This window comes from Symphalangus syndactylus, chromosome X, assembly GCF_028878055.3.
Source record: "Symphalangus syndactylus isolate Jambi chromosome X, NHGRI_mSymSyn1-v2.1_pri, whole genome shotgun sequence".
Classification (NCBI taxonomy): Eukaryota; Metazoa; Chordata; class Mammalia; order Primates; family Hylobatidae; genus Symphalangus; species Symphalangus syndactylus.
The window spans coordinates 156863862-156883749 of NC_072447.2; the positions used below are offsets into that span (position 1 = coordinate 156863862).

The 19888-nt window shown below is 54.4% G+C and overlaps 2 protein-coding genes across 14 annotated transcripts in view; one reads left to right on the forward strand and one right to left on the reverse strand.

The window, feature by feature from the left end:
* On the reverse strand, positions 1–16791 carry G6PD (glucose-6-phosphate dehydrogenase). 8 transcript variants are annotated; one of them, XM_055268833.2, is made up of 13 exons: positions 16660–16791; positions 15223–15350; positions 4665–4702; positions 4460–4568; positions 3699–3916; positions 2864–3022; positions 2562–2687; positions 2176–2269; positions 1542–1728; positions 1167–1402; positions 1001–1077; positions 803–895; positions 1–697 (listed from the first exon to the last, which is right to left on the reverse strand). In XM_055268833.2, the coding sequence occupies exons 2-13, from the start codon at positions 15340–15342 to the stop codon at positions 607–609; spliced, it is 1548 nt and encodes a 515-aa protein (XP_055124808.1). In that variant the 5' UTR covers positions 15343–15350; positions 16660–16791; the 3' UTR covers positions 1–606. The 8 variants fall into 8 exon arrangements, with proteins under 8 accessions (XP_055124808.1, XP_055124807.1, XP_063490716.1 ...); XM_055268832.2 differs by having other exon boundaries at positions 2864–3025; XM_063634646.1 differs by having other exon boundaries at positions 15223–15346; positions 16660–16758.
* Positions 16758–19888, forward strand: part of IKBKG (inhibitor of nuclear factor kappa B kinase regulatory subunit gamma) — a 17197-nt gene continuing 14066 nt past the window's right edge. For all 6 annotated transcript variants that reach the window (XM_055268842.2, XM_063634647.1, XM_055268845.2 and 3 more), the window contains exon 1: positions 16758–16953. The gene's annotated coding sequence lies outside the window, so the exon portion shown is untranslated. The remainder of the gene's footprint in view (positions 16954–19888) is intronic.

Below are 19888 nucleotides of genomic sequence, written 5' to 3' on the forward strand. Positions count from 1 at the left end.
GGCTGTTTGCGGATTTAATGGCAGGGGATTGAGGTTGGGAGGGGTCCCAGCTGCTGCTTCTGCTTTTCTTATAGCAGGGAGGCTGCCTACGGGTGGCACAGGGTGGTCATGGAGTGCAGAGTTGGTGGGACGGGGGACATCCAGGGGGCTCGAGATGTTGCTGGTGACGAGGAATGTCAAGTGGCACTGAGGCTGCCGGGCAAGGCCACAGGCAGATTCTCTCACGTTGGTGCTCGCCCCTTTCCTCCCCCTCGTCCCTCCCTCCCACCCTAGGCCCCACTCAGGAGACCCAGTGGCCAAGAAGCTCTGGGACAGACGAATGGACGCCCTCCTCCTTCCTTCTGTTGGGCTGGAGTGAGTGGAGGAGGTGGCTCAGCTCCTGGGCTCAGGCAGGGTCTGGAGGGGCCAGGATGGTCTCGAGTGCTTGGCAGTTGAGGAATGTAGCTGGGCTCGGGTGGTAGCAGCAGCAAGGGGCAGGCCAGGGTGGCCCGAGCCCAGGGCCAGGAATGTGCAGCTGAGGTCAATGGTCCCAGAGTCCTCCCGACTCGGGCTTGGGCGGTGGGAAGGAGGGTGGCCATGGCGGGGGTGGAGGTGGGTGCCCAGGGCTCAGAGCTTGTGGGGGTTCACCCACTTGTAGGTGCCCTCATACTGGAAACCCACTCTCTTCATCAGCTCGTCTGCCTCCGTGGGGCCTCGGCTGGAGAGTGACGGGTGGAGGAGAGGCATGAGGTAGCTCTGCCCTCACCCGGCCCCGCCCGCTGGGCTCTGCCCCCAGCCCCCACCCTTTCCTCACCTTCCTCACCTGCCATAAATATAGGGGATGGGCTTGGGCTTCTCCAGCTCGATCTGGTGCAGCAGTGGGGTGAAAATACGCCAGGCCTCCCGGAGCTCATCGCTGAGGGGACATGGTGTGGCTTGGGAGGCTGGTGGCACACAGGGAGGGAGGGCAAAGGCCACCCCATAGCCCACAGGTATGCAGGGGCCGGCAGCTGGGCCTCACCTGCGCACGAAGTGCATCTGGCTCCCGCAGAAGACGTCCAGGATGAGGCGCTCATAGGCGTCAGGGAGCTTCACGTTCTGTGAGGGAGAGGGCGTCTTGCTGATGCCACTGCCTGCTCATAACCCTGGCTCCTAACCCTCCACACTGCTCCTTCTCTGTGGGGCACCTTGTATCTGTTGCCGTAGGTCAGGTCCAGCTCCGACTCCTCAGGGTTGAAGAACATGCCCGGCTTCTTGGTCATCATCTTGGTGTACACGGCCTCGTTGGGCTGCACGCGGATCACCAGCTCATTGCGCTTGCACTGCTGGTGGAAGATGTCGCCGGCCACATCATGGAACTGCAGCCTCACTTCGGCCTTGCGCTCGTTCAGGGCCTTGCCGCAGCGCAGGATGAAGGGCACCCCTGTGTGGCGGGAAGGGCAGCCTCAGCACCAGCTCTCTCGGGGTGTGGACCAGTGCGTGGGTGTCTCAGTGGGAGCTCCAGTGCCCGCACACAGGGCATGCCCAGTTCTGCCTTGTTAGGCCTTGAAGGCGCCACCTACCATCCCACCTCTCATTCTCCACATAGAGGACGACGGCTGCAAAAGTTGCGGTGGTGGACCCGTGGGGCACCGTGGGGTCGTCCAGGTACCCTTTGGTGGCCTCGCCCTCTCCATCAGGGTTCCCCACGTACTGGCCCAGGACCACATTGTTGGCCTGCACCTCTGAGATACATTTCAACACCTTGACCTGAGAGAAAGCCAGGGGAGAGAATGGGCCCCTTGGGTGTTGAGTTGGGGTGCAGGGATGACTGTGGCCACAGATGCACAGCCCTCAGGGCAGGAGGAGGCCCCTGCTTGGATCTGCTCACCCTGCCAGAGGCCCAGCTCAGGGCCCCTCCCTGAGGACCCTCCAGGACCACCCTGGTCCATCTTGAGTCTATTCTGATCAACAAGCTGAGGCCCAAAGAGGCAATGTCCTTCCCTGGTCACATAGTGACTGTCAGGCCTGGGACATGACAACTTGGGCTTCATGACTGCCAGTCCAGGTCACCTCCAGGAGGCCACGCTGTGCTCAGAGCTGGTGACTTCTCCAGGGTTGAGGACACCTGCTCTGCATGCATGCCCCAGCTCAGTGCCTCATCACAGATGGGCCCACGACGGGGCATGGTCTTGGGGACTGGGGTGCACCCCCCACCTTCTCATCACGGACGTCATCCGAGTTGGTGGAGGCGGGCTTCTCCATGGCCACCAGACACAGCATCTGCAGTAGGTGGTTCTGCATCACGTCCCTGGGGACAGAAAAGGCCGGAGCTCGCCTTAGCTCCCCACCGTTCGCCTGGTTCAAGGGCGTGGGGGCCCCAAACAAGGCTTCCTAGTGACAAGCTGCAAGACTCACTTCCTGGTCCCCTTGTCTTCCAGGTCCCCTTAAATCAAGGAAGGACATGGTGATGCTATCACTGAATCACGAAACCGTGGGGTGCTTGGCTGTGTAGGGGTCCCAAGACAGGGAAGGGCAGCCCTGCAGGGTGACTGGCTCTGCCACCCTGTGCCAGTCTCCCAGGAGAGAGGAAGAGCTCTCACCGGATGATCCCAAATTCATCGAAATAGCCCCCGCGACCCTCAGTGCCAAAGGGCTCCTTGAAGGTGAGGATCACGCAGGCGATGTTGTCCCGGTTCCAGATGGGGCCGAAGATCCTGTTGGCAAATCTGCGGGGAGGGGCGAGGTGGAGGAACCGCCCTTGGGCCTCTGTGGTGCAGGGGCCACATGTGAGGGGTCACCCTTGTCCGAGTTCTGGAGGAACTCGTCCTCGGGTAGGCAGTGGGCCAGGTGAGGCTCCTGAACACCACCCCACCCTGGTCCCCCCGCCCGGGCTTGGCCCCACCTCAGCACCATGAGGTTCTGCACCATCTCCTTGCCCAGGTAGTGGTCGATGCGGTAGATCTGGTCCTCGCGGAACAGGGAGGAGATGTGGTTCGACAGCCGGTCGGAGCTCTGCAGGTCCCTCCCGAAGGGCTTCTCCACGATGATGCGGTTCCAGCCTCTGCTGGGAGCCCGGAGCTGCGTTACCCCCTTGAACCCCTCTTCGGGGAGTGAGGGTCAGAGCTGCATCATTCAGACGCCCTCCGAGGGGAGTAGGGGCCAGAACCTCCTCGCCCCCATGGCCACCTCCCCTGCCTTGCGTTCCCAGGTGACCCTCTGGCTCAACACCTTCCGGGAAGCCTTCCCACCCTGGGTGCCAGGGTGGTGTTGCTGGCATGCTGCCGGGGGCCCGTTCCCCTCCTGGCTCATGCTGGGTCCCCAGTGGGTTGGAGTGGCCTGAAGGCCTGTAGGGGAGCAGAGGGAGGAGGTGTCCAAGGCATGGCTTCCTCACTGGTTTTGAAAATGAGAAGAGGACCCTTGCTTTACTACCCCTGCATTGAAAACCAGCCAGAGGACAAGAGCCTCTGCCTGGGTTGGGAAACCACCCAGCGCGGGCCATGCTGCATTCGCAGAGCAAGGCTGCCACCCTGCGGCCTGGCCGGGCCTTTGAGGAAGCAGAGCAGAAAGGCGGTGAGTGTTTCGTGGAGCGATGCTGCCACCTTGTGGTCCTGCTGGGGATGGCCCCGGCGCCATGGATGCTGCCCAGATCCCCGGCCCCGGACACGCTCATCAGAGCGGTGGGAGCACTGCCTGGGCCAGCCTGGCAGGCGGGAAGGGAGGGCAACAGCAAGCCTTACATCTGGCTCATGCAGGACTCATGAATGTTCTTGGTGACGGCCTCGTAGACGGTGGGGGGCAAGGCCAGGTAGAAGAGGTGGTTGGCCTGTGACCCCAGGTGGAGGGCATTCATGTGGCTGTTGAGGCGCTGGTAGGAGGCTGCATCATCGTACTGGCCAGCCACATAGGAGTTGCGGGCAAAGAACTCCTCCAGCTTGAGCTTCTCCTCTGGGGTGGCCTGGGAGACACGGACGGACAGACACACAGACAGACGTCGGCCCCTCTCTTGGAGTCCGTGTGTGTTCTGCCCCAGAGGAGTGGAGGGTCTTCCCTGGAGGCCCAGGGAGGGTGCCCTCAGAAGTCAGTCCCACACTGGGTTCAGCCCCATCTCAGCAGCTCTGCACATCCAGAGGGAGGGAGGCCAAAGCAGGCAGCACAGACACTGCCCCAGGTGAGGACCCTTGTGCCTTAGGACAGAGGCCAGATTTCAGGATATTTTGACCTGGGAGAAACACACTGGAGAAAGCTCTCTCCAAAATCATGACACCCAACTATGATTGGCAGAGAAAACGCAATAGAGCACAGCAGGATGGGACCCGTGAGTCCTGGTCACAGGGGGCTGGTAATGGGGGTCCTCAAGGAAGTACGAGAGCAGGAGGGGTGGGGCAGGAGGGGAGGAGAGCATCCTGGGATGGGATGGGGGGAGGTCCCTGAAGCTGGCCACGCTGGGGGCTGGTAGAGAGGGCAGAACCAGGCCGGGGGAGGCCCTGACGCCACCCACCTTGAAGAAAGGCTCACTCTGTTTGCGGATGTCAGCCACTGTGAGGCGGGAGCGGGCGTAGCCCACGATGAAGGTGTTTTCGGGCAGAAGGCCATCCCGGAACAGCCACCTGAGGGCAGGGCACAGCCGTAACCAGTGCGGGCAGGGCAGGACCAGGCCTGTCCCTGGCGGGAGGTCACAGGGGCAGTGGGGGGGACACACTTACCAGATGGTGGGGTAGATCTTTTTCTTGGCCAGGTCACCCTGTGGCAGAGGGAACAGGTGTGTGGTTAGAAGTGGCTGGGGACACGACCTATATACATCATCCTCCACCTTTGGTGATCCGGGCACTACTCAGGATCACTACTGGGCCACAAGCATGTCTGTCTTGCCTGATATACAGACAGAAGAGCCCCGAGATTCAAGCCTGTGCCAGCCCTCCATCCCTGACCCAGAAGACATAAACGCTGCGCTCCAGAAGAAAACCTAAAAATTCAATTCCAGCCGGGCGCGGTGGCTCACGCTTGTAATCCCAGCACTTTGGGAGGCCGAGGCGGGCGGATCAGGAGGTCAGGAGATCGAGACCACGGTGAAACCCCGTCTCTACTAAAAATACAAAAAATTAGCCGGGCGTGGTGGCGGGCGCCTGTAGTCCCAGCTACTCGGAGAGGCTGAGGCAGGAGAATGGCGTGAACCCGGGAGGCGGAGCTTGCAGTGAGCCGAGATTGCGCCACTGCACTCCAGCCTGGGCGACAGAGCGAGACTCCGTCTGAAAAAAAAAAAAAAAAAAAGAAAATTCAATTCCGTAGAACCAAGGGACAATAGAAGGACCATGTAGCCAAATGTGTGAGATGTGACCTCAAGTGCTTACATCAGCAAAAAAGAGTGGCTCAAAAATAAGGAGCTAAGCATTTCGCTTAAGAAGTGAGAAAAAGGGCCACGTGCGGTGGCTCCCACCTATAATCCCAGCACTTTGGGAGGCTGAGGGGGGGCAGATCACCTGAAGTCAGGAGTTCAAGACCAGCCAATGTGGGAAAACCCCATCTCTATTCAAAATACAAAAATTAGCCAGGTGTGGTGGCGGGCACCTGTAATTCCAGTTACTCAGGAGGCTGAGGCAGGAGAATCACTTGAATCCGGGAGGCAAAGGTTGCAGTGAGCCGAGATCATGCCACTGCACTCTAGCCTGGGTGACGAGTGAGACTCCATCTCCAAAAAAAAAAAAAAAAAATGAGAAAAAGGATAGAATTGCAAGCCAAATTACCAGGAAGGAAATAGGAAATAATGACAAGTAAAATTAATAAAATGAAAAGCTAACCCAAAGAAAAGACGAACAAAGCCAGAAGTTGGTGTTTGAAAAAGACGAATAGAAACAAACAACCCTCTGGCATGGTTGCTTTTTTAAAAGGGCATAGGCCGGGCGTGGTGGCTCACTCCTGTAATCCTAGCACTTTGGGAGGCCGAGGCAGGCGGATCAAGAGGTAAGGAGATCGAGACCATCCTGGCTGACATGGTGAAACCCCGTCTTTACCAAAAATACAAAAAATTAGCCAGGCGTGATGGCAGGAGCCTGTAGTCCCAGCTACTCGGGAGGCTGAGGCAGGAGAATGGCGTGAACCCGGGAGGTGGAGCTTGCAGTGAGCAGAGACGGCACCACTGCTCCAGCCTGGGTGACAGAGCGAGACTCCATCTCCAGAAAAAAAAAAAAAAAAGAAAGAAAAAAGAAAAATAAATAAATAAAAGGGCATAAATAACTGGAACAATCGGACAAAACCCCAGACAGGAAACAAGAGGGGGTTTTATGAACTTTATTCCATGTCTGACAACCTAGATGAGATGGACAAATTTCTAGAAACATCCAACCTACTAAAACAGAGCAATGGAGCTGGGCGCGGTGGCCCACGCCTGTAATACCAGCACTTTGGGAGGCCAAGGCAGATCACCTGAGGTCAGGAGTTCGAGACCAGCCTGGCCAACTGGCAAAACCCCGTCTCTACTAAAATACAAAAATTAGCCAAGTGTGGTGGCTAATAATCCCTGTAATAAATAAAGCCTGTAATCCCAGCTACTTGGGAGGCTGAGGCAGGAGAATTGCTTGAAACCCAGAGGTGGAGGTTGCAGTGAGCTGAGATCACACCACTGCACTCCAGCCTAGGCAACAGAGCGAGACTCCATAAAAAAACAAACAGGCTGGGCGTGGTGGCTCACACCTGTAATCCCAGCACTTTAGGAGGCTGAGGCGGGCGGATCATGAGGTCAAGAGATTGAGACCATCCTGGCAAACTTGGTGAAACCGCATCTCTAGTAAAAATACAGAAGTTAGCTGGGCATGGTGGCACCTGCCTGTAATCCCAGCTACTCAGGAGGCTGAGGTAGGAGAATCACTTGAACCCGGGAGGTGGAGGTTGCAGTGAGCCAAGATTGCACCATTGCACCCCAGCCTGGGCGACAAGAGTGAAACTCCGTCTCAAAAAACAAAAATCAAAAAAACAACTAAACAGCTGGACGCGGTGGCTCAAGCCTATAATCCCCGCACTTTGGAAGGCTGAGGTGGACGGATTACCTGAGTTTGGGAGTTCAAGACCAGCCTGACCAACATGGAGAAACCCCGTTTCTACTAAAAATACAAAATTGGCTGGGCATGCTGGCCCATGCCTGTAATCCCAGCTACTCAGGAGGCTGAGGCAGGAGAATCGCTTGAACCTGGGAGGCGGAGGTTGCAGCGAGCCAAGATCAAGCCATTGCACTCCAGCCTGGGCTACAAGAACGAAACTCCATCTCAAACAAACAAAAAACAGAGCAATGGACCTGAGAGGGGACAATGGCCACAAATCTTCCTACAGAAACAAACCCCTGGCATAGAGAGTGTTGCCAGTGGGTTCTACCAAAATGCAAGCACAAGAGAATTCCAGCCTGAAGCAAACTCTTCCTGCAGAAGGAAGAAAGGGGAACACTTCCCAAGCCACCTTATGGGGCCTACAGAGCCTTGGTACGGAAACCTGATGAGAAAGGCACATGGGAAAACCCATACACCTCATTCACACACACGCAGATGCAAAAATCCCACACGAAATATCAGCAGGCCGGGCACAGCTCACACACCCCAGCACTTTGGGAGACCAAGGTGGGAGGAAGATTGCTTGAAACCAGGAGGTTTTTTTTTTTTTTTTTTTTTTTTTTTTTAAGACATGGTCTCACTCTGTCACCTAGGCTGGAGTGCAGTGGCACGATCTCAGTTCACTGCAACCTCTGCCTCCTGGGCTCAAGCAATCCTCCTACCTCAGCCTCTGGAGTAGCTGGGACTACAGGTACATGCCAACACACCCAGCTAATTTTTTTGTATTTTTTGTAGAGACAGGGTTTCCCCATGTTGCGCAGGCTGGTCTTGAACTCTTGGGCTCAAGTGATCTGCCCGCCTCAGCCTCCCAAAGTGTTGGGATTACAGGCGTGAGCCACGGTGACCCACTGACCATGTCTCTTTAAAAAAAGAAAGAAAACATCAGCAAACCAAATCCTGCAATGTTAAAAACAGTAACACATCAGAACCAAGTTGGGTTTATTCTGTAAATAAAAAGTTGGTTTGATATTAACACAGAAAAAAAATCAATCATTGAAATTCACCATATTAAGAGATTAAAGAAAAAAACTCTAAGAACTCTCTGCCTACTGCTATGTTTTGATTTTTTAAATCTAGCAATCTTGCTCAACCCAACAGATGTAGATAAAGTGTTTCAGAAATTACCTATTCATGATAAAACTCTTATCAGAGGAGGAATAGAAGGGAACTTCATTAACTTGATTAAGGGCATCTATAAAACACCATTCTGGCTGGGCATGGTGGCTCAAGCCTGTAATCCCAGCACTTTGGGAGGCCGAGGCAGGGGATCGCTTGAGGTCAGGAGTTTGAGACCAGCCTGACCAACATGGTGAAACCCCATTTCTACTAAAAATACAAAACTTATCTGGGTGTGGTGGTGTACGCCTGTAATCCCAGCTATTCAGGAGGCTGAGGCAGGAGAATCGCTTGAACCAGGAGGCAGAGACTGGAGTGAGCCGAGATTGTATCACTGTAGCCTGAGCAACAAAGCTAGACTTCGTCTCAAAAAAAACACAAAAACCAAAAACCAAAAAAACCCCCAAACCATCATCCTTACAAATACTGCAAATATCACACTTATAGGAAATGGTGAAATATTAATAATTCCTTTAAGCAATCAGGAACAAGAAAAGTGCAGTAAGGCAAGAAAATGAAAACGGCTCAGGTTGAGCTCTGATCAAGTGAAACACACACCTATCATGTGACACAAGAGAACTGACAGCGCAAGTCCACACAAAGACCCGCACACGAATGGTCACAGCAGCCTTAGTTCATAGCGGCCCCAAACTGGAAACAAGTCAAACACTTGAATTAACATGTGACCCGGCAAACTGTGCATTCATACAACGGATACTACTCAGCAACACTGGGAAATCTCAGCATCAGAGATGCAACCCATTGTGACAGAAATCAGATCAGCGGTTGCCTGGAGCAGGGGCAGACTGGCTGGGAATGGGTACCCAGGAACTTTCTGGGGAGATGACAATGGCCTTTATTGTGATGAGGGTGTAGAGCCAATTGTACAGTTAAGATTTGCGAATCAACAAAAGGCAGCGAGAAAACCAACAATGGAGCGGAGGGTGGGGAGTGGGTCAGAAATGACCCTTTGGGGGCCAGCGACAGTGAGGGCCCCAGGTGAGGGGGCTTCCTGGGTGCAGAGCATATTCTGTTTCTTGATCTAGGAGCAGTTTCTGTGGCTGTGCTCAGTTTGTGAAAAGTCATCAACAAGCTAGACCTGCACCATCAGTGTTCTTCATGACATATACTTCTTTTCTTTTCTTTTATTATTATTTTTTAAGACGGGGTCTCACTCTGTCCGCCAGGCTGGAGTGCAGTGGCGTGATCTTGGCTCACTGAAATCTCCACCTCCCGGGTTCAAGCCATTCTCCTGCCTCAGCCTCCTGAGTAGCTGGGACTCCAAGCACCTGCCACCACGCCCTGCTAATTTTTGTATTTTTACTAGAGATGGGGTTTCGCCATGTTGGCCAGGCTGGCCTCAAACTGCTGACCTTGTGATCCACCTGCCGTGGCCTCCCAAAGTGTTGGGATTACAGGCGTGAACCACCGTGCCTGGCCCATGACATATATTTCAATAAAACATGGTAAAAACTAATAGTCCGGGCATGGTGGCTCATGCCTGTAATCCCAGCACTTTGGGAGGCTGAGGGGGGCGGATCACCTGAGGTCAGGAGTTTGAGACCAGCCTAGCAAACATGGTGGAACCCCGTCTCTACTAAAAATACAGGCCAGGCACGGTGGCTCATGCCTGTAATCCCAGCACTTTGGGAGGCTGAGGCAGGTGTATCACGAGGTCAGGAGATTGAGACCATCCTGGCCAACATGGTGAGACCCCGTTTCTACTAAAATACAAAAAATTAGCCAGATGTGGTGGCGGGTACCTGTAGTCCCAGCTACTCGGGAGGCTGAGGCAGGGGAATTGCTTGACCCCTGCAGGTGGAGATTGCGGTGAGCCAAGATCGCACCACTGCACTCTAGCCTGGTGAAAGAGTAAGACTCCATCTCAAAAAAACCCAAAGAACAAAAATTAGCCGGGTGTGGTGGCAGGCACCTGGAATCCCAGCTACTCAGGAGGCTGAGGCAGGAGAATCGCTTGAATCCGGGAGACGGAGGTTGCAGTGAGCCAAGATCGCGCCACCAAATTCCAGCCTGGGTGACAGCAAGACTCCATCTCATGAAAAAAAAACAAAAAAACAAAAACACATGCTCTTCGAAGTGATCAGGCACTGCAACCATGGATGGGTCCATTTCTACAAACCATTATAGAATGGGGGCCATGCCACCAGGACAAATGCCCCCACCCAGAGCTAGGCAGTTAGGAAGCCACCAGAGGGCTTCCAGGAGGGAAATCGCTATGGTGTGGGTGCCTTGTGTGCTTGCGCTCTTCAGGGGCCCTGCTCCACTTCTGACGTTCCTCAGGTGAGCTCAGTGCCAGGACTGCAGCCACATGGACCTCTCACTGCTGCATCCTTCAAAGTCCAGCAGACAACCCCTCACCCTGGGGTAGGAGCTCCTCCACTCAGCTCCTCACAGCACCCTGCCATCAGTGGGGCTGGGAGGGGAACATTGCCCATGTCACATCAACTCACGGCTGGCCCCACACACAGAAAGGGCCAGCTTGCTGGGAACTAACTGGACCCTGAAATAAACGGTAAGAACCACAGCCTGCAAATACCTCTAAGCCTCACTCAAAGCAGGTCATGTTTGCTCATGACCAAATTCCGGAAGACTGGGAGGCATCGGGACAGACTCCAGAAAGGTACTGGTAGCAGGGGACTGGTCTGCTGAGTCACAGCAGCCCCACACTCCAGGCCGTTTGTTCCTGCTGCTCCCTTTGGGATTAACTAGAGATTGAACCGGCTCACCTTGTTTCAGCTCAGCCCCTGTAACCTGGGCTCCAAGTCACCTGAGAGGCGAGGTGAGGTAAGACGGAGGACAGTGGGGGTGGGGTAAGGCAGGCCGCTCTCTCCCATGGTGACGGGGAGCTACGCTAAGCTGAGCTGAGCCGAGCCGGACTGAGCTGCTCTCCTCAGGACTCAGGGGTAGCCCTGCCCTCCCAGCTGGCTGCGATCCTCTAGTGGGACTTTCTGGAGGAACAAACATGGGGAAGACATCAGGAAACCTGACAGCTTGGTCAAGAGTCTACTCGCGCCATGTGGGTGGGGGCAATTCAAGGGGTCCTTAGTGAAAAGCAGTTGGGAGCTTCTCATCTTCCCCACGCCCTCCTCTTTCCTGAGGTCCACAGCAGGGGTCACTGGGGTCAAGGACCTGCCCAGACTCCCTGGGTGGAGCCCTGGGCCTTGGCAGGGGCCCAGCTGGTTCCTGGACACTGCGGCCAGAGAACCTGGGGGCTGCTGAGTTAGTTCAGCTGAAAAACCAACAAAAGGGCCTCCCTACTATACCCGGGGGCTCATGAGTCACCGGGGCTTTGGGGGAGTGCCAACATCATCATGACACAGCAAGAATCTTATCAGACCAATGGGGAAGTCAGGCCAGAAATGTTCCGAGGAAAGGGGGGACGGGGGCCACTGGGTCATCCCTCGCACAGGCCCATCATTGGGATGCGTCCTGAATGCCCATCAAGCCCATGGCTCTTGTGATCCAGGTGGGGAAAAGAAGGCCAGAGCTTTCTGGAAGGGGGCAGTAAGTACCTTGGCTCCCTTTCTGGTAGGGGTGGGAGTCCTGAGAAGGAGGGAAGTGGCCCACTTGGTAACTCTGAGGTGCCATCAGGGTCCCCAGGAAGGAAGCTGGGTGTGTGGGCAAGTGTGAGGTAAGCTGGCCAGGGAGGAGGAAGGGACAGAGGAAGGCCACGTGGGTCCAGCCTGCCCCAGGGTATCCCGCTTGCCCAGGCTGTGGGTCTGCCAGCCACTTGCCTGCTTTCAGTTTCTAGGTCATGCTGAGCTTGTTCCCAACTCGGGGCTCCGGGCATTTGCTCTTCCTTCTGTGTTGGTGCTCTCCCGGCCCTCCTTGTGGGATCTATGTGCTCTGGGGGGCTGGGGACACAGGGCCCATGTGTATCTTCTGAAACACATGTCAGCCTGAGCTCTTGCTGGTCTGCTTACTTGCCGTGGTTCCCTGGCAACAATAGCACATAGGTCCCATGAGGAGGGCAAGGACTGGCTGCTGTGGCCCAGAAGTACCCAATCGCTGTCTGCTCAATGAATGGAGAATGGGAGGCTTTCCTGGAACAGCAGATTCTAGGATCGTGTGCCCTCAAGTGCCACCCTGCCTACCTCCCGCACCGAGTGAGGCATCAGGCGTGGAAGGAGCCTGGCAGGCGGAGCTGGTCCAGGTGCTGCCTGAGCACGCCACCGCCCACCTCCCCCTCCAGCAGGAAGAGGAAGAAACAAACCACAAGGCTCTTCAGAGAGAGGACCCCTCGTCCCCTACCCACAGTGCTGGAGCTGGCACTTCCTATTTCTGCTTTGAAAGTCTCAGGTTGTCACTCTCAGAACAGAGGAGAGCAAAGGGGAACCCTACTGATTTCAACAAAACAAAGTTGCCCAACCCCAAGCTGGCCACAGGCGAAGGCAATGAAATGACACAATCAGCTTGGAAAAGCCTAAGGACCCTGGGCCCTCGTTTCAAAAGCTGTCATTTGCTACACGAAATGCTGAGGTTCAGGAAAAGGAAAACACTTGCTCCAAGTCACACAACAAGCTTGGATGCTCTCAATGAGGTGTCTAATAAGAGCTGAAGGCCAGGAGTCATAAGCCATCATTGTGGCCTGGGTTGCTCTGTTGCAGTGTCCTTGTGACAGCATGCGGTGGGGATGGAGAAAGCAACCTCAGTTACCTTCTCCTCCAGTCTGCTTCTTGGACTAAGGGCTTAACGGTCAGAGTCCTAGCTGTTAAGGTTTGTGGCCGATGCAGGTACGGCTCTTTTTACTTTTTTGAGATGAAGTCTCACTCACTCTGTCGCCCAGGACGGAGTGCAGTGGTGCCATCTCGGCTCACTGCAACCTCCACCTCCTGGGTTCAAGCGACTTTCCTGCCTCAGCCTCCCAAGTAGCTGGGACTACAGATGGGTGCCACCACACCTAGCTAATTTTTGTTATTTTTCTTTTTTTCTTTGTTTTTTGAGATGGAGTCTCACTCTGTCACCCAGGCTGGAATGCAGTGTTGCGATCTCTGCTCACTGCAAGCTCCACCTCCTGAGTTCACGCCTTTCTCCTGCCTCAGCCACCTGAGTAGCTGGACTACAGGCGCCCACCACCAGGCCTGGTTAATTTTTTGTATATTTAGTAGAGACGGGGTTTCACCATGTTGGCCAGGCTGGTCTCAATCTCCTGACCTCGTGATCCACCCGCTTCAGCCTCCCAAAGTGCTGGGATTACAGGCGTGAGCCACTGCGCCCGGCCTTTTTGTTTTGTTTTGAGAGAGTCTCGCTGTCGCCAGGCTGGAGTGCAGTGGCGTGATCTCAGCTCACTACAACCTCTGACTCCCTGATTCAAGCGATTCTACTGCCTCAGCCTACTGAGTAGCTGGGACTACAGGCACGCACCACCACGCCCAGCTAATTTTTGTATTTTTAGTAGAGACAGGGTTTCACCATGTTGGCCAGGATGGTCTGGATCTCTTGACCTTGTGATCCACCCGCCTTGGCCCCCCAAAGTGCTGGGATTACAGACGTGAGCCACCGCACCCAGCCAATTTTTGTATTTTAAGTAGAGACTGGGTTTCGCCATGTTGGCCAGGCTGGTCTCAAACTCCTGACCTCAGGTGATCCACCTGCCTCGGCCTCCCGAAGTGCTGGGATTACAGGCGTGAGCTACCGCGCCCGGCCAGGTATGGCTCTTCTGAGGGGACCAGGCTGGGGCTGAGGCCAAGCCCAATCTACTGTGGGCTCCACCTGGTACCTCTCCTGGGTCTCAGGCTTATGGGGAGTCAGAGGACAACGGCCCCTCCTTACTCTGCCACTGGCAGAGCCCTTCTCCCTCGCTGCCTCCTCATTCCTTTTTGGCTCTCCTTTTCTAAGTTCTGATCAGAAGTACAAAGGTGTCAAGGAGTAGGTTTGGCAAAGTGACAGCGTGTTGTTCTATGTGATGTGGCAGAGCTAACTAATTTTGATAGAGCTCCTGCTCAAGGTTACAAGGTAAGTTAATGGCAAAGATGGTCATATAGTAGTGAGCAGAGAGATTCTTGAGTGCATCCAGGGTTAAAAGTGAAAACTGAGACCACATGTAATTTGAGATGAAGCCCTTGTTCCACCAGCCCCTGCACAGTCTCACTGCCCCATGGGACACAGGGGAGGGTGCTCTAGTCTGGGGCGATGGCTGTCCTAGGACCACCCCTCCCTCCCCTCCCATGGAAATCCTCATGCTATACTATTCTTTGGTCTTTCCTATGAGTGCAAAATGGCGGTTCTACAAGCTGGACAATTGGGTGAGGCAGAGCTCCTTGGTAGGCTTTTGAAATTGAGGCAAAGAGACAGTGTTCAAAGAAAAGCTAAGCGTTTGTATCGACGGAACTTGAAGTGTTAGTGAAGAGCAGAGATCAGGCCTCAGATCCTGCCTTTGGAACTCATTTGTTAAGGCATGAACAGGTTTGAAAAAACCACAGAACGAATAGCATTCCCTGTTTTCCCCAAGAAGTCCATCTAGAAAATTTCCCCATCTAGACAGTCCCTAAAGAGCCTGCAACTCCAGGACTAAGGGCTACATTCAGCGGCTAGGCACAGGGTTCAGGAATGTCCTGCGGCTGGGCATGGTGGCTCATGCCTGTCATCCCAGCACTTTGGGAGGCCGAGGCAGGCAGATCACTTGAGATCAGGAGTTTGAGACCAGCCTGGCCAACATGGTGAAACCCCGTCTCTACTAACAATACAAAAATTAGCCGGGTGTGGTGGTGCATGCCTGTAATCTCAGCTACTTGGGGGGCTGAGGCAGGAGAATCGCTTGAACCCAGGAGGCCGAGGTTGCAGTGAGCCAAGATTGCGCCACTGCACCCCATCCTGGGCGACCAGAGCAAAACTCCGTCTCCAAAAAAAAAAAAAGAAATGTGAATATGCACATCAGGTAGAGCCGGGATGATCCTGGCACACTAGCAGGAGTGGGAGGAGGAGCTCAACTTAGCAGAGCCTGTGTGGCCCTGCAACAATTAGTTGGAAAAGCTGAGGCATGGAGCAGGCACTTCCTGGCTTTTAAGATTGGGGCCTGGGAGAGACTCACCGATGCACCCATGATGATGAATATGTGTGTATCCGACTGATGGAAGGCATCGCCCTGGAACAGCTCTTCCCGCAGGATCCCGCACACCTGGGTCCGGCTCAGGGCCACCTGCTCTGCCATGACGCTGTCTGGTGGAAGAAAGGCTCGTTAACAAGGCAGAAGAACAGGAGAGCATTGAGAAGTTAGTCCTTTTCTTGAGAGTTCCTCTGGGGTCTCACAGGGGGGTGACACCTGATTACCCAAATCACTCCTTGTGAACGGCTGGGCGTTGGGGAGTGGTTGATGGGTTAGAAACTGCTGGCTCTGGGCTCCAGCCACTCTCTCCTAGGCAGCCTTCATTCAGGGTGTACATTACAAAATTACCCAAAGCATTGGTGGATTCCGGCTAGAGCATCAATTCTGGACAACCGAGTAAAATCCTTGTGGGGCATGGAACTGCGTGCCCAGGACCATCTCATTCCCGACTGTAGCGGGAACTCCACAATGACCTGGAGCATGGGAGATGGTGCAGATGCTGGAGTTCAGCTCCAGCCCTCCCCTTGCCAAGCTGGGTGACCCCGGTAGGCAAGTCCCCTTCGCTCTCGGGGTCTCAGGGGCTCAAGAGAGGAGGTGCGGGGTATAAAGGGATTGGTTAACACCCTCTCGATTCTGCTCGGTTCTCAAGCACAACAAAACAGCGTGTATTTTACCGCCGCGCGGCGCGGGGGAGGGGGGGCAGTACGCTCCTCTGCCTGCGCGGCGCCCGCCCGCCCGGTTACCTGCGCTTCGTCGTCGTCGCCCTCCGCGCTCGCAGCCCCGAAGTGTACGGCCGTTTCCGGGGGCTGAGCCCCGCCGGCCCATTTAATCGGCCGGGGCGGGGGCGGGCGCCTGGGCTGAGCTGACCCGCCTCAAGCGAGGCGTGCGGGGCGGGGCCTCGGCCCCCACCCCTCGTGCGGGCGGGGCGTGGCGAGGGCAGGTGCGCGCGCATCCCAGGCCAGCCCCCGCCTCTCGGGCACCTGCGCTGGAGGCCGGCCCGCCGGCTGCCTGCCATACCCGCTGCCGCTGCTCCGCATCCCCAATGCCGGTGGGCACGGGTACAGCTCCGCGTAGTGCTTCCGCATCCCCATCACCAGCCCGGCCCCGCCCCTACTGTCTGGTTTCCCCGCCTGCCCCGGCGGCCTCGCGGGCTCGCGGAGGGCTCCACTTCCGCCGGCAGCGTGGCCACGCCTCCTCTGGGCTGTCCCTCGGCTCCTGGGCGGGGCCTTCTGCCGCGCCGCTCCCCCGGGAACCCTCGCCCATTCGCGGGTCAAGCCGGCCCTATTGGGCAGTCTCTTCTTGACTCCTCCCCCGGAGAGGGCGGGGCGGCCGAGCGCCCGGAGGCTAGACGCCGCCGTCCGAGAGACGAGGGGGCGTGTAGGCCGTGACGCCCTGCAAAATGGCCGACGTGCTTATCATTACCGAGCTTCCACGGGCCTGCAGAGCCTGGCGGGCTCAGACTTCTCTCCGGAGCGGCATGCGGCCCTACCGCGGCCTCGCACTTCTCTCCGGCTTCCTGTGTTCCCGGGGCGGGGCTTGTGTGTTTTTACTTCCGGATCCCACAGCTATGACACCGGAAGCCGGAAGCGGGGATTTCGACAGCGGAGTAGGGAAGGGCGACCGCGAAACTGGGACTTTGTCGGAGCGCCGGGGCCCTACCAGCGTTCACAGTCCGCCGCTCCCACCTTTCTCACGTCTGACAGACTCTGCTGACAGGTGTGGTCCTTTTCCCCAAAGACAGGGTTCCATCGGTGGGCGTTCCGCCGCCTCCGAGACTCCCCCGGACGTTCAGGCTCCCCTCTCTTTTTTGGGCCCCAGCCCGTTCCTGCTGCGCGCTTCTGGAGCACTGGCCAAGGCGGGCTGATTCAGGACCCAGGTTACTTGGGCGGCGAGCTGGACTGTTTCTACTCCTCCTTCCTCCTCCAGTGCGGGGTCTGACCCTACTCCTTGTGCGAGGACTCCTCTACTTTAGAGACATTTTCTGTTCACCAAACTTGACTGCGCTCTATCGAGGTCGTTAAATTCTTCGAAAATGCCTCACATACAGTTTGGCAGCTAGGTTTCTGATCTCATATGCCTGTTTGCTTGTTTTGCAAGACAACATCTGCCTATCCTCATACAGTTTCTGTGATCTGAGAATGAATGGGCTGTCCTGGCACATTAGAGGAATAGCACAGAGGTCATTATAGCTATAGCAGAGTGAGGGAGGGGAGTACAGTTGGAGAGGAAGGGATGGGGAACCCGATGGTACCGGGCCTTGTAGGCCGTTGTAGGGAGATTGGCTTTTACGCAGAAGGCAACGGGGAGCCATGGTAGGGTTCTCAGTAGAGGAGGAATGTGATCGGAATTACGTCTTACACTGATCGTTCTAGCAGTGGTGGGGAGAACAGACCATAGTGGGTAAGGGTAAAAGAAGAGCGACCTGTTAAGAGGTAATTGCAGTAATCCAACTCAGAGACAGTGCTTTGAGCATTTTATTATTGGAAATTTCAAAAATGTACAAAAGTAGAAAAATTGGTATAGTAAATCTTTTTAGTTTGTTTTTGAGAGATGGAGTCTCGCTCTGTCGCCCAGGCTGGAGTGCAGTGGCACGATCTCAACTCACTCTAACCTCCTCCTCCTGGGTTCAAGCGATTCTCCTACCTCAGCTTCCCAAGTAGCTGGGACTGCAGGCATGCGCCACTACGCCCAGCTAATTTTTGTATTTTTGGTAGAGACGGGGTTTCACTATATGTTGGCCAGTCTCATCTTGAACTCCTGACCTCAGGTGATCTGCCTGCCTCAGCCTCCCAAAGTGCTGGGATTACAGGTGTGAGCCACTGCGCTCGGCCAGTATAGTAAATCTTACATTCACAGCTACCAACTTCAACAATTGAAGATATCAACTTGTGACTAATTTTGTTTATAATCCTCGCAATCCTCTCCCATTATTATTTTCTTTCTTTTTCTTTCTTTTTCTTTTTTTTTTTTTGAGGCAGAATCTCCGTCACCAGGCCAGAGTGCAGTGGTGTGATCTCCACCCACTGCAACTTCCGACTCTTGGGTTCAAGCGATTCTCCTGCCTCAGCCTCCCGCGTAGCTGGGACTACAGGTGTGCACCACCACACCCAGCTAATTTTTGTATTTTTAGTAGAGATGGGGTTTCATCATGTTGGCCAGGATGGTCTTGATCTCTTGACCTTGTCATCCACCTGCCTTGGCCTCCCAAAGTGCTAGGATTACAGGCATGAGCCACCGTGCCCGGCCTCTGTTTTTTTTGTTTTTTTTTTTTGAGACCCAGTCTCACTCTGTCGCCCAGGCTGGAGTGCAGTGGCACGATCTTGGCTCACTGCAACCTCCGTCTCCCAGGTTCAAGCGATTCTCCTGCCTCAGCTTCTCAAGTAGCTGGGATTACAGGCATGCACCATCACTCCCAGCTATTTTTTTTTTTTTTTTGTATTTTTAGTAAATACAGGGTTTTGCCATGTTGGCCAGGCTGGTCTCGAACTCCTGACCTCAAGTGATGCAACCGCCATGACCTCCCAAAGTGCTGGGATTACAGGTGTGAACCACCATGTCTGGCCACCATTATTATTTTCAATAACAGCTTGAGATATCATCAGCATGTCACGCAGTTCATCCATTTAAAGTGTACAATTCAATGGTTTGTTATATGTATATTCACAGAACATTTTCATCACCCCTCAAAGAAACCCCATACCCTTTAGCTCAGCTTATCTTCCCCCCAGCCCTAAGTGGCTCTCCCCAACAACCATTAATCCACTTTATGTCTCTGTGGATTTGCCCGTTGTAGACATCTCATATAAATAGAATCATACAATGTTTAATCTTTTGTGACTTGTTTATTTCTCTTAGCATATTTGGAAGATTTGTTCATGTTATAGCATGTGGATGTACTAGATTTTGTTTATTCATAGTTGATGGACATTTGGGTTGTTTCCACTCTGGCTGCTATAAGTAATGCTGCTACAAGCATTCATGTGGAGACATGTGTTTTCATTTCTCTCGGGTATATACCTAGGAGTTTTCCCATTTGGAGGTGAATTCAGACATCGTCTTTAAACATTTAAGTGTGCCTCTCTCTAAGACAGGACTCTGAAAAACAACCACAATATTATGACACCTAAAATAGTTAATGTTAATTGCTCAGTGTGATCAGATCGGTTGGGGGATACATTTTAACAGGATTTCTTGATGGATTAGATGTGCTCTTGTGTGTGTGTGTGTGTGTGTGAGAGAGAGAGAGAGAGAGAGAATCAAAAAAGACTTTTGGCAGCTGGAGGATGGATTTGCCAGCAGCTGATAACAAAGAAGGCCTTGGGTAGATCTGGGTTTTGGGGACTGTGGGAGGTCTTAGAGAGGTTCGTTTTGAGAGGGCTACTAGATAACCAAGTAGAAATGTTGAGTTTGATGAATGAATGTGGAGTTTAGAAAAGAGGTCTAATTAACCATCAAGATTGGAGTTCAAGGCATGAGACTGGATAGGATTCCTGTGGGAGTGAATGAAGTTACAGAGAAGAAGATGTCCTAGGACAGAGCCCTGGGGCACCCTAACATGAAGGGTCGGAACCCAGTGAGAGTGCCTGGGCAGGAGTAGCCAGCAAGATAGGGAGGAAACCAGGAGAAGGGGCTGTTCGGAAAGCCAAGGCTG

Bases quoted from the DNA above. Each gene is read 5' to 3' on its own strand.
- G6PD (XM_055268827.2), bottom strand. From the start codon at position 16,252: ATGGCAGGCAGCCGGCGGGCCGGCCTCCAGCGCAGGTGCCCGAGAGGC. The intron at 15,347-15,980 runs GTAACCGGGCGG...TCCACCAGACAG, and splicing joins GCGACGACGACGAAGCGCAG to CGTCATGGCAGAGCAGGTGG. The intron at 1,403-1,541 runs GTAGGTGGCGCC...CCCGCCACACAG, and splicing joins GGAGAATGAGAGGTGGGATG to GGGTGCCCTTCATCCTGCGC.